Here is a 14,239-nt window from a genome sequence, read left to right as displayed (position 1 = left end):
TGCATTGTATAGGGCGGCAATGGCAAGATGAAACACAAAATATAAAGCCAACACACACACACACACAAACAAAAGACTCCCCGCCCCTCTTAACCCCCATATAAGAGCTGTGTGATACAAACTATCCATGCAGTTACAGGATTAAACGCATGATGAGGAGCTTCGTCTTGAGCACAGCTTTATTTCTCTCCAGCCTCAGTAAGTACTGGCACCTCAGTACTCTCAAATAATGGAATGAGAAACGCCGGTAAACAGATGTAGTTGATGTTGTTCTCCTGTAACACTGTAGGCTCAGACATAAACATTATGTTCTGTCATTCCAGGCTGGATCTCTGTTTCAGGTTCTGAGTTTCAGACTGTGGAGGTCCAACTTGATCAAGAAGTCACGTTGAAGTGCTCCAACATTTCGAGTCATCCAACACAGACAGACTGGTTCAAAGTTATCAACAGAACTAAGCCCAGCTGCATTGCTGCTATGTATGGATCTCAGGGCAAAGCTTCATTCTGTGATGGATTTCGAAATGGAAAATTCAATATGAGTTCCAACAACACCTCTGTGTTTCTTAAAATCACACAAGTGGATTTATCTGATGTCGGGCTGTATTTCTGTGGATTTTACGTGAATAAGCATACGGTCATTTCCAATGCAGTCGAGTTAAGAATTCAAGGTAAGGTTGTATGGAGGACTTTTGTCTTCCAGGTTAGTTTTATGTTCATACGTAATCCAAAATCAGCTCAGAGACAAAAAGGAAATCACAAAATATTATAATAGCCATGTTTCTTTACAGGCGGTGAAACCAATGAAGGAGAGGATTTTAAGACGGAAAGTAAAATTATTTTATGGCTTCTAAAATTTTGCTGTTCAATGTGCTAAAAGTTAATATCAATATTATGTTTCAATCAATCCAACTAAAGTGGACTGATGGGTTTTTGTTTGTATTTGTTTTTTGCAGAAGAGTCTGACAGAATGACACACCTGCTAAGCACCATCCTGGGTAGTCTGGCTGGTTTACTCACGATAGTGGTTATTATTCTGGTTTTAAAAATCTGGAAACTTCAAAAAGGTACACATGGCTTTAATTTGTTTAACTTCTTTTTGGCAGGTAAATCTTGTACCTTCTCTTGTACGCTGGTAATAATGAACTAATGACACTTTTGTATTTGGTATTTAGTGGCAGAACAAGAACCAAAAAGCAACAAGGTAAATGTTTATTTGTTTTTTGTTGTTCCTGTTGTTTTCTTTTTCCTTAGAATGCGCAACCAATATGTCAGGATATATTAATGTTGGAAAGAGAAGTGTCTAAGAGTTTGTTAAGGTCATTGTAACTGTAGAATTAATAATGTATACTTTATTGATCCCCATGTGGAAATTGCTTGTTTTTCTCTGCATTTGACCCATACACTCAGTGAAGCAGAGGGCAGCCACTAAGCAGGCGCCCGGGGAGCAGTGTGTAGGGACGGTACCTTGCTCAAGGGTATCTCAGGGTAGCTGTTCAGTGGATTTGAACCCCCGACCTCCCAATTGTAGGGCAACCACTCTACCTACTGAGCTATCCCTGCTCAGTAGTTTCCTTCTTCTGAAGATCTTTGTTTTCTTCTCTGAAAATGTTTTTTTTAAAAGACATCTTTACCTACATAGCCGCATTAGTTCCAATTTCTGGCCTATGTTACTGAAGCTAAACTCTTTTTTTACTGTATAATCTAATTGAATTGTGTTTAACACTGGACAGCACAGGTGTTCTTCCAGTATGATGTTTTAGTATTAAACTCTAAAAATCACATTTTATGTAAAATCATTTTTGGTTTAACCCACATATCAGCAAATACGTGATATATACGTAGCAAACTCAGCTGTGTAAATATTCTGGTTTTCAGAATGTGAGCTCAGACGATCTGAACTACGCAGCTCTCAACTTCCAGAAAAACGTCCAAAGAAACCGGAGGCCTGTGACACAGAGAGAGCTGGAGCCACATGTTGTGTACGCTGCCACCAGATAGACTCGTGCTTTGTGATAACCTGCAGATAAGGTTTTGTTTTGTGGAGGATATGGCAAAAAATAAAACAAATACAATTTGCATTCAAGTTGTGTTTGTATCTTTACTTTTGTGTCATTGTCTTTTTTATTTGTCCACCTTTTGTTGGAGAGGAAAAACACTACTCTTAAAGTATGTTGATGAGGGAGAAGTCAATGGTCTTACACCGATTGTGAAACTTTCTTTTGGGGAGAGTCTAATGCTCTGTTGTGGGAGAGTAGAAATACATTTTAACAGGAAGAGACAGCACTGTGTGGTCTGAGCCCAACTGAGGTTAAAATCACAAGGTTTCCAAGCCCTTCAGGAAGTATAAAGGTGACATAGTTCTAATTTAAACCGGTTGTTATGTTTACACATTTTGATAACATCAGTTTCATTCAGTAACATTTGTCGCATGTAATTTACTGGATATTAAAGTGAATTTCCAGTTGCAGTAAATTTAATCATCAAAAAGCTGCCTGATGTGGCGGGAATAGCTAATATTAGGAGTTTTAGTGGCTCAAAGCAGAGATCCTATAACTCTTTACTCTCTCTCACTGCCATACTTTATCCTAAATGTTTAGGGCAGAGTGCCACATATTTCCTGTGCTCTACTTATATTTTTATTAAAAAGAGGATGAACAATGTACAGTTCCTTTTTTGCAGGCAGTCAAATGAATTTTTACAGTAGAGGAATTTGCATTTGTCTTACTGTATGAGTGTGAGACATGTTAAAATCCATTGACACCAAGGTATCATACAATAAAATAATGTGATTAATACATAAGTAAAAGAAATTCCTATACATGTCCCTTCCTGATTTCTTATGTTTTAACATGTTTGTTACACTTACATGTTTCCAATTTCAAATGTTAACACAGATGTTCAGAGTAAATACAGATTGTAGTTTTTTAAATGCTGATTTCATTTAGTTTGGGGAAACAGCTCTCCAACTTTACCTCATGTAGAAAAAGTCATTTCCTTCTAAACCTAATAAGTGGTTTTGTCATCTAGCAAGAACTGCAATCAAGCATTTGCAATAACTAATAAAAAAAGCACTTGGGACAATTGTGTTGGTGACAGCTTATGTTATAATATCAATAATATTTATATGAATATGGGATACTGTTACATGTTTGCACAGACTGAAATATGGAGACACTCCTGGCATTATATGAGCAAAGTGAGACTCATTTTTTAGGGTTGGTGGAGATGAGTGTGAAGATCCAAACAATCCCTGTCAGTGATGGAGAAGCTTTGATGAAAATATTTGGTAAAAAGTTCACCAGCATGAAGGAAATGAAGTTTCAAACTTTCCTTAGGAGGACCCCAGCACACCTGCTTAAAGAAACGTAAGCAGCTGTAACTTTTAGTTACATTTTTACGCAATAATTGAAGAGTAATAAAAACCTCTCTGCCTGTTTGCTCTGTTGGGGTAAAAGACCCAGATTTGACTTTGATGTTGCTTTTGTTCTGTTGTTGGTTTTCCTGCTGGTGGTGTAATAACATTTCTGCTTACCAGGTGTATGATTGTCAGTCTCTACTGCAGATCCAATGTGCAGGAGCTTCAATTGGAGATCAGTGTGTTGAACTGCTCTTTCAGCTTTGTCCTTTTATCCCAATGTGTCAGATCCATCTGGCACTACCAGACATTATTGGACCTCTGTCATAGCGTGGGGCTGGTTGAACCCACAAATCAGATTCAATAAACAGCGACTGTTGGACATAGTTGAGGTCTAGTTGAGGACAGTTTTTAGGAGTAGTTGATGGTTTTTGCAACTGCACACATTTACAATTTGCAATTTTCTGGACCAATTGACCTGATTGGTTCTTGCTATATTATGAAGTTGTCAAAATACTGCTGTCAGCTGTGTACCAACCTGACTTTTCCACCACAGAAAAAGAGAAAATTATTTCAGGTGACTACATCATGAAGCTCATTGAGAGAAGGCCAAGGGTTTGCAATATTATCGACAAAGCAAAAGGTGGCTACTTTCAGGAATCTAAAATAAAGCATATTTATTTATTCATGAGATATTTATCAATTGTTTCTTTGCTACATAATTCCAAATTTCCTGTTTCATATATTTGATGTCTTCAGTTCGTATCTACAATGTAGAAAAGAGGTAAAAAATAAAGAAAAAACATTAAATGAGACGGTGTTTCCAAACTTTTGACTGGTAGTGTATATACTGTGTATAGTATCCCATCCAACTGGTCCAAACTTTTTACTTCTGAAAGAACTGTTTCTTTTGTTTTTTCAATCTTTCTCACTTTTCACGTTCTTTCTTTGTTATTAAAACCCAGCATGCCAGAGTCAGCATTACTCCTCCTTCCTCTCCTGACAAAGCCTTAACTGGCTGTCTAATGTGATGCCAGCCCACCCTTTGCACCTTCTGGGAAGGCTTTTACAAGGTTTAGGTGTGTATTTATGGGAAGTTTTGACCATTCTTCCAGAAGTACATTTGTTAGATTAAGAATTGAACAAAGACAATCTCAAGCACAAGAGTCCAAAAAAAACAAACAAAAAAACCCAAAGGCAGTTCAGGTGGCCTGATCTTCGGGTTTGGCAAGTCGCCATCATCAGAAACATGAAGCCTTGCGTGGCTTGACAGGAGAATGTTGACAACAGAGCTACAGGTGGCTTAGCAGTAGGGGTGGGTTTTGATTATCGATTTATCGATTAAAATCAATTCTAGCTTGGATAACGTGATATCGATTCATTAAAATCCTGAATTGATTTTTTTATATAAATTTATTTTGCCCGAAATGCCAGAATCTCAGGTTAAACCTCACAAAATTTCAACAACCACCAAACAACTAAAACAGTAAATGAGAGCAGGTACACGGATTTTGCACATAGACGTAAACACAAAGCACGGACCCGCTGACGGTTCAGAATCAGTGAGATGTCGCCTTTCTCACATGACAGCACGGACACGGTCGGGGCTTAAAGCTGACAGCTCGCTGATTCTGATGTTTCGGCGGGTCCGCGCGTTGTTTACGCCCTTTTTGCGCTGATTCTGAAGCTGTAGGTTTTATCTCTCTCCAAACAATATTGACTGAACCAGCAGCAAAAGATCCAAACTACGCTTCACATAAACATCATCATGAATTCCCTCTGACTTTTACTGTTTTGCTTCCACCACACTTCATGCACAGCTCTCTCTCTCTCTCTCAGTACATTTCAAGAACAGTTTCCCGTCTAAAAATCTGTTTTCTGCATTATTCCCTTGCTTGTTGTGCACAAGTCTACTGTTATTTACAGCGCTGTTGGACGCTGTGTTTTTTTTTTCCTTTTACTTACTTCCGAAAAGAAAACCCCATTTCTGTTGTTCAATAGGCTAGTGAACAAATTTAAACTTTTTAAAATTATGCAAAATTGCAAAACGCTTAGCTGTGTCTCTAATAAAACCTCTGTAACTTTGCTCTGCTTCACTTCAGCAGCATCAGGTAATGTTCATAATTATGTTGATTAATGGTTTTCTTTCATTTTTGATCTACTGCAGAATATTTTTTATAAAATCCCAGGAAAATCACCTTCATGTTTTTCTTTGTTTTATCCTCAGCTCATCTGCTGTGATGCTCACACCTTTGATAAAGTCTCGCAAGTGTCAGCTTTCTTTTTATGGAAATGTACTGATGCGTGATCTGAATTATAATATTTCTCACTGTCTGAGGCAAAATTTCCAAGAATCTCTGTCCCCTTCTGGCTGCCTCTGCCTCAATTTTATCCCACAACTTAGACATTCACATTACTCACACTCTCATTACACATACATATAGGATCTTGGGGGTGGGCACGATACACGGAATCCAAAGTACCATCAGGGTGTACACCCCACCCCTGGCGTCGTTGCCCACCTCTCAATTTTAAATACACGTAGACATTGAGGGCTAGCAGGAGGGACCATGCGCTTACCTGCTGCTCTCTGGCAGGTAGCTCCAGCCCTCCTGGGTTTTAAATGCACCTTAGAACACACATGCATCAACACTACAATGAGCGGGTGGAGGGAGGTTTGGAGTCTTCTCTCACCCCCATTCTCTGCGACCTGCTGGAGCGGGGGGGCTAGGAGGAGGAGTTGGCCGTCCGACTGCGGTCTGGAGTGTGGGGCCTTCCTGCTGCTGCGGAGTCGGGGCGGTCTGCCTCCCCCACCGCAGGGAAAAGGGTAACACCACCTGGGTCTGGGTGCAGTTCCCCCCTCCAGGGGCAAGGGTACCTAGACCCGGTTCGTAGAGTACGCTTGGGGAGTGTGATCGTGTGTACAGCGTCTCTTTATGTCTGTCTCCACGATTGGTTGAGTGTGGAGTAAGTGCATATGAGAGCATGAGGGTGGGAATGGATGTTTGTATCTGTGTGTGCCTGTATGTCTGTGTCTATATGTCAGGTTGGGTGTCAGGCGCCACCTCTCTGGGGACATCTTAGGCCCTCCAAGGTTTGGAGGCCTATCTCCCCCCACCACCACTTCCCCTGCCAGTGGCGGACTCCCTCAGACATCGGTGCGTTGGTGTCTCTTTGTTCTGGGGGCCTCTGGATGTCTGGAGTTTTGATCTCCTCCATACCTGCTTCATGCCCGAGGCTGCCCCCACACCTCTAGCAGATCATTACATGAAGGAACCTTTTAAAAAAACAACGCGTCCATGCTCACAGGTGTACACACGGGTGTCACACCCACAAACTACACCCTTTTTGGCTCCTACCTCAAAGCACACTGTGTTCTGTTGATCTTATGTGCTGCACAATAATGTTTAATATTTAGTATTTACTGTCATATTCCCATATATCATTGTGATGTTGTTTATTCTATTACTCTTGTTCTCTTCTGCTTGTCTTTCTTTTTTTCTTTCTCAACAGGTGATCCAGGTGATTGATATATGCATTTTTTTTCTTTTTCTGCCCGTTCTGTTGGTTTTTGTCTTTGCCCTTCTCCCCCGTCCCTCTTCTCAGCTGTTTCTCTTTCCCTCTTTCTTTCTCCCCTTCTTTCCCCATCACTTCCCGTATTCAGTAAGTGAAAATAAAATAAACAATAAAAGGTGAATCAAATGGACCATTACGGCAAGGCTGGGATGGTCAATTTGGTAAAGTAAATCCGTTGGGCATCTTTCTTTGCCTTTAGACAACAATTCTGATGGCAAAAGAGCCAAACGGGACAGGCAATAAAAAAAAAATTTAAAAAAAAGAATCGAATCGAATCGAATCGAATCATGGATCAAATCGATTCAGGACCTTGTTATCGAATAGATTATAGAAATCAGTGACAATACCCAGCCCTACTTAGCAGGAGGCCGGTGTCAGTGGCGATGTAGACATGTTCCTGGACTGCTAGGACTACCCCTTGTCACTAGTTTTTTAAATATTTTTTTTATGGACAGAATTTCTCGCATAGCCAAGTGGCAGAAATTTTCAAGATAGTTTGAGAATCTTGTTTCTGCTTTCCGCAGATGATGTGGTTCTGTTGGAATGTGAAATTGTGGGAATGAGAAACAGCATCTCCAAGTCTGATGCCATGGTCCTCAACCGGAAAAGGGTTGAGTGCCCGCTTCGGATCAGAGATGAGCTGTTGCCTCAAGTGGAGGATGTCTTTTGATCTTGTCCACAAGTGGGGGGAGGGGGAAATCAATGGATAGATAGGTGCTACGGCTGCAGTGACGCGGATGCTGTACTGGTCAGTCGTGGTGATAAGAGTGCAAGAGTGAAGCTCTCAATTTACTGGTCGATCTACATCCCTACATCTTTAAGATTATTAACTAAGTCATGTTTCTTAGAAAATACTTTTAAGTTTTTTTCTTGTACTAAATGATGATAGAATTGAGATAAAGTATGGTGTGAATTATTTATCATAACTTTGTTTTTACTTGGCCTTTATTACTTGGTAGTTTGAAGTCTGCACTTTCAACACAAGTTAAAACGAAGACTTATCAAGGGTGGATCTTGCTGCTATATCATCTTAAATTGGTCATGTGATTTGCATGCATCGTCTATCAACTTTGCAGGGTTATCTGCATAATTCTGATTGCAAAAGCTCACAGAAAGTATGGGAAAACAACTACAGGGTTAAACAGCTTTAAATAATTTGACAACTTTAGGATATATAAAATGAGCTTTAACTTAGGTCTACTGAATGCAAACATCCTATGTGAAAAGTATATTAAATTTTAAAAACACTATTGATCCCCATTTTTGTTTTCCTTTATATGCTGCACCAGATCTTAAGGGACTAAAATAAGATACTTGATCAAAAAACAGATAAAAGACTGGATCCTAAGAGTGTGAATATCATAACACAAAATAAGAAATAAACAAACAAATAAACAAACTACTTTAATGTTATTTGATATTAGCCAGTGCTAAAAGATATGTAAATGCATTGCATTGCATTTGTAGTTCATTGGCAAGATGACAAACTAAATCACCCCGCCCCTCTAAACCCCTTTATAAAAGCTGCATGGTTCACTAACTGTCCGAGCAGTGAAGGATTAAACACACGATGAGGAGCTTCGTCTTGATAACAGCTTTGATTTTCTGCAGCCTCAGTAAGTACTGGCACATTACTACTCTCACCTTAAAATAAGTAATGGAACGAGGAGCCCAAGAGTTTTTAAATTTGAGTTTAGAAAGCAGTGATTTAATTAAATCAAATAAAAAGTTGTCGCCCTGTTACAGCGTCTGTTGTACCGTACACTTTGAGTTGAATCTCATTTTGTCTTTGTTGTTTGATTCAGGATGGATCTTTATCTCGGGCTCTGAGGTTCACACTGTGACAGTCCAGCGTGGCGAAGACGTCACACTGCAGTGCTCTAACATTTCCACAAGTCCAACACATACAGAGTGGTTCAGAGTGATCAACACGACTAAAACGAGCTGCATCTCATCTATGTTTGGATCTCATGGCCAAGCTTCTTTCTGTAACGGATTTCAAAATGGAAAATTCAATATGAGTTCCAATGTCACTTCTGTCTTTCTTAAAATGACAGAAGTGGGTTTATCTGATGTTGGGCTGTATTTCTGTGGATTTTACATGGATGTGCATATTATTATTTCCAATGCAGTAGAGTTAAGATTTGAAGGTAAGCTTTCCTTAGTAGCACAACAGCATGATGAGACGTTCAATGAGAACTGGAAGTCACAAATTATTATAATACTCATGTTTCTTTACAGGTGGTGAAACGAATGATGAAGAATCTAAGACTGAAAGTACGATTTTTTTTTTGGTCTCTAAGCACTTTGATTGTTGTTGAGCTCAGACTTCAACCAGACTGAAATATTCCACTCCAATTATGTTTGTAGAAGAGCCTGAAAGATGCATACACCTGATGAGCATCGTGCTGGGTAGTCTGACTGGTTTACTTACTATGGTGGTCATTGTTCTGGTTTTAAAAGTCAGGAACCTACAAACAGGTAGACTTGGCTGTAACTGTTTCACCTGCTACAGTAAACTGAAACAAGAAGATAAAAAATATGTTTGTGAAAATTAACTCATCTCAATTTTGTATTTGCTGTTTAGCTACAGAACCTAAGGGTGAAGAACTAAAGGTAAATGTGTTTTTACTCATATTATGTGAACTGCATGTCATGATTTAAAAAGATGCATTTAAACATGTAATTATTCTATGACTAATATCAACCTATGGCATCCACATGTCTTTTCTTCTCATTAACCACATTCATCAGTATCTGACAGAAATTTTAAAAAAGTAAAAAAATAATCCCAGCAGAAAAAAAGCTTGATGATAGCTGCAAATAAGCAATAGTTTAGTTTAAAAATTATACACAAAAATACAAGGAATACATACACCATTATGATACATTGTCTGTGAGATTTCTAACACCAATTGTAACTTTAAAAGTTAGTGTAGAAAAAATTATAAAAATATTAGATTATTATTATAAATTATTCTTCTAAAATATGTCTCAAAATAAATGTTCCTGTTGGGTTAGAAGTTACTTTGTTGGGGATGTCTGTTCCTGCTCTGCTGTTCTTTACATTACAGCTAGTTGTATGTAGTTTGTGAAATCCATATGCAACCGGTAAATCAGTTGCAAAACAGTGTTTTAAAGAAAATTAATGCAACCACTCTAAGACATTAGAATCATTATTGGTTCTTGTTTAATTCAACTAATAAAATCTTACTGAAATCTTATGTCATGTGACTCACAAATCCACAAACTTTTCAGATTGTGTTGATTGTGTTCATCTGTTTAAAAAAGTATTTTAATTTTCAGAACATGAACTCAGATGATCTGAACTACGCAGCTCTGAGTTTCCAGACAAAAGCTAAAAGAAGCCGCAGGCCTGCGCCACAGAGCGAGCCGGAGCCTAACGTTGTGTATGCTGCCACTCGATAGACTTAGGAAGAAGAATTAGTTCTTATTAATATAACCTGCTGATATATTTCTGTGTGTGTGTTGTGGGAATCTTGAATCATGAATCTTGGAAAAAAAATAAAATTATGAATAAAATTTGCATTCAAGGTTGTTGTTTTTTCTAAATCTCTGCTTTGTGCCTCTTTGTTTTTCTTATTTATTCACGTTGTCTGAGAAGAAAAACGTAGACATGATAAAGAAGATTCAGAAATAACTGATTAATGCAATTTTCTCAGAGTCTAATGGTCTGGAGGAGTCAGATAATAAGAAAAGCACAGTGTGGTGTGAGCAGAGCTGAGGTGAAACCCACAAGGTCTCTAAAATCAGAGCTCGAGGACGATATAAAAGCAACAGAATAATGATCGATCGATTCAAACTAGCTTTCTGTGTTTACATGTCTTAACTTTATCTTCAATGTCTTTTAAATTTCTTAGGCTGTCAAACAAACTTATTGGGCAATAATAACAACGTCACTCAACATTTTATTACACGAGTTGCTTCAGTTTTATACAATCATAATGCCTATGGTTTGAGATTAAACACAGAACATATTTTGGCCATATTATGAACAAGTTTTTAATTTAAAAAATATCTCAGTGTTCTCAGTAATGTTCTTTATCAATGATTAGTGTCATCACATAATCCAAGTGTCAGGGTCATAAAATATCATTGAAATTCATGGAGGAGTTGCTGAGACATCAGATCAACATAAATGAAAAGCACTGTGAAAATAGATTTAAAGTCAGGGCATCACCAGGTCTGGACTGGTAATGTGGCTTACTGGGCATTTTCTTGGTGGGCCAACACACTTTTGGGCCGATGTACTGGCCGTACAAGCACTGACAGCAATCCATTCCTTCTTTTTCATTACCCACACTGGACAATGCCTAATCAAACCTTTTACGCAGCTTCTAGAAGAAGTGGTGGAAAGGTGGAGGTCAAAAGCTGACAGAAAACAATAAAAAGAAACTAAACTAAAAATAGATTCAGCAAAATGTACAAAATTAACCTGCATGTTAGCTGTCAGTGCTGCCAGTAGTACCAGCTATAGCTAGTAACCTGGCCTCACAGTGACAGTATGCTGCTGAGAGAAATATGTCTCAAAAGGGTTGCAAATGTGCAACATATGATCCATAAGTGTAAACTAAGCTTTAAGAATGTGTACAATTATTTGTGTGCAACTTCTGAAGACTCCCAAGCACATACTTGAATCCACCCACAAATACACAGCAATTTGGTTACACGTAAAACTATTTCACAAATGCGTATATCCAAATGGGAAAATAAATACTGCTAATTTATGCACAATTTATTAAATTCAGCTTCATAAATCCAATAATTTTGACTTTCAGAAACCTTACTGTGTGTATAAATATCTAGGTTGAGGCGCTGTCACTTGGTGTTCACTCTTTCTGTGGTAGAGTATCACTTCCTGCCTTTTCCATCAAACGGTGATGTGCTGGGTAGCTTATCTGCGTAGCAGTGTAATCTTCACGTGCTTCACCAGTAGCACACTCGCTTCACTCGTAAATGTATAGTTACAGTATTCACTCACTGTGTCTTTAGGGTTTTGCTAGCTTAGCTTAGCTCATAGCCGACTAGCTAGCAGCATGGCCTCTTTACCTGTCCCTCCTGCACTTTCCTGTTCATGTGTCAGATGTTTAGTTACTCCTCAGCCTCTAAACGCTTTTCCCTACTTGGTGACACACTTGACTGAGATCAAACTTTGGTTTTTGACAATTCTGTTCTGAGACATGTGAAGCTAGAGACACCAGCAACCATAGTCAATTTTGTTCCAGGTGCCAGAGCAGGCGACATTGATTGAAATTTTGAAGGGAAAACCATTTCAGGTGACCACATCATGAAGCTCACTGAGGGCAGGCCGAGGGTTTGCAATGCTGTCAACAAAGCAAAGGGTAGCTACTTTCAGCAATCTAAAATGTAAGACATATTTAGAGTTATTTATCAATCTTTGCTACATATATTTTGAATCATATATTCGATGTATGAAAGAAAAATCATGAAATGTCCAAACTATACACATAATACGTGTATGCATGATATATACATTCTTTTTTTCCTTTTTTCTTTTCTTTTTGAGTGACCATGGTGGGCTGCCAGGACCAAAAATGCCAGGGCCGATTTTTTGTCCCAGTCCATCAACTAGTAATCACTCAGGTGATCGGCAAATAAATAACCAACACTCTTAATCTGATGCTGTTTAAAAGCTATCCTTAAATATTTTATTCAACAAAAAAGAAAAAGAACTGTGGTGAGTAGCACTCCTCTAAGAGCATGTCTAAGAGACTATGACATCTAACCCAGTGTATCAGGTTTGTGGATGCTTTAACACCTCTATCTGTTGTATGGAAGATGCATTCACATTCCTGACAAAGGTGGAAAAACCACAGTATCATCATTCCACAAATCAGAAGTTACAGTAAGTACAGAGTACAATGAAAGCCGTCAAAGCTGAGAGGTTTCAAAAGCATCTGATGAGTTCTCACTTTTTTAGGATTCAGTTGTATTAAATTGGATTAAACCCATACCTTTTGGCTTCTCCAAGCTTGGGCTTGAGTTAAATAATATATAAAAAGGGAAGTGCTGCATTGCTCTAAAAATAACTTTAACCCTTGTGTGGTGTTCATATTTTTGTTACTCAGCCAGTGTTCATGGGTCTGGTGGACCCGCTAGAGTTTTGGCTTTCCAAATTAACACTATCAAACAATTTTATGTTAAATTACTCAACAGATATTTACTTTATCCCAATTACAAACCATATGAACAGCAAACATGGTTATTTTTTTCCCTTTACCTTTGTTAGATCACATTTATGAATTAATGTGCTTCTCGTTTTTTGTTTTTTTGTTTTTATAAAATGTTATAAAAAAAATAAATCAGTTATAATCAAGTGGAGTGAGTGGAAAGACACAACACATTTACACGTGAAGCAATATGTTTCACAACTAAATGGGGTCAGCTGCTCATCAATGGTGACATTAGGCCCAGGGTTGTAAAACAGGGGGAGGTGGTGCACACACTTATCCCACACTGTCCTGATGGCAGCTAGCTTGTCTCTCTGCCGTCGAGCTGGTCTGTCATCTCGGTTATCAAAATGGATAATCCTGGAAATTTTGTGGAAGTTTTCCAGAGACATTGATGCACGGAAAGGTTCGTGCCGGTTTCTGCATCCCACAGGGATTCTGTGGATTCCCCTTTGGACCTGAAAACTCCTGCAAGGATAAAAACCCCAAAGTAGGCCTTTGGAGTTCTTAGATGAATTTGGTCCATCTCCTTCCACCTCTCTCCAAAAACACACCTTCCTTCTAGATTACTGCAATCCAGAATAATTTTCTGGATGGAATCTGGGATGAAAAGCTCAAATGAAGACTTGATGTCCTGCACATGAGTAACTGTCAGCCGTGTTGGCCCTGGCTTATCACAGTAACAGCTCTGCAGGGTGGCTCATTTCTTGGGCAAGAAGACCATTCAATTTCACCAGTTATTGGCATCCATATTTCTTCACTCGCTGTCTGGTGGGCTTGTTCTGGTCCTGGCTGGCTGCAGATGGGGTACTCGTCTTCGTTTTGTTACTAAATGGTGCTCAACCTCATCCTCTTCTTCAAAGTCACTGTCAGACTCTGAATTTTCAGAAATGTGAAATATTCTGAAACCTCTTTGTCAACATAATCATCCGAAGCCCCTCTCTCTTCCAAAATCAATTGGATGGCCCTCGCAGCAGATAATCTTTTGCCATCTTGATCAGTTGTGATAAAGAACCACACTGGCAAAGTCTTATTTATAGTATTATGCCCCTAATTTGCAGGTGGGACAGGGTATAAGAAAATAAAATTTGGATCC

General features: G+C 38.8%; 2 protein-coding genes across 2 annotated transcripts; both read left to right on the top strand.

The window, feature by feature from the left end:
* Positions 1-144: 144 nt before the first annotated feature.
* Positions 145-2,455, top strand: LOC102296081. Its single transcript, XM_042216022.1, has 5 exons — positions 145-198; positions 324-700; positions 950-1,064; positions 1,173-1,201; positions 1,876-2,455. The coding sequence occupies exons 1-5, from the start codon at positions 150-152 to the stop codon at positions 1,996-1,998; spliced, it is 693 nt and encodes a 230-aa protein (XP_042071956.1). The 5' UTR covers positions 145-149; the 3' UTR covers positions 1,999-2,455.
* Positions 2,456-8,477: 6,022 nt separating this feature from the next.
* LOC106632560 lies at positions 8,478-10,443 on the top strand. The gene is made up of 6 exons (XM_014330614.2): positions 8,478-8,547; positions 8,737-9,081; positions 9,173-9,208; positions 9,302-9,412; positions 9,519-9,547; positions 10,238-10,443. Exons 1-6 carry the CDS (start codon positions 8,502-8,504, stop codon positions 10,358-10,360), a joined length of 690 nt encoding a protein of 229 aa, XP_014186100.1. The 5' UTR covers positions 8,478-8,501; the 3' UTR covers positions 10,361-10,443.
* The last annotated feature ends 3,796 nt before the right edge of the window (positions 10,444-14,239 follow it).

Source organism: Haplochromis burtoni, unplaced genomic scaffold, assembly GCF_018398535.1.
Source record: "Haplochromis burtoni strain Fernald_Lab_line unplaced genomic scaffold, NCSU_Asbu1 Contig_900, whole genome shotgun sequence".
Taxonomy (NCBI): Eukaryota; Metazoa; Chordata; class Actinopteri; order Cichliformes; family Cichlidae; genus Haplochromis; species Haplochromis burtoni.
Note: the sequence above shows the minus strand (reverse complement) of the source record. Positions and strands in the feature narration are given on the sequence as shown.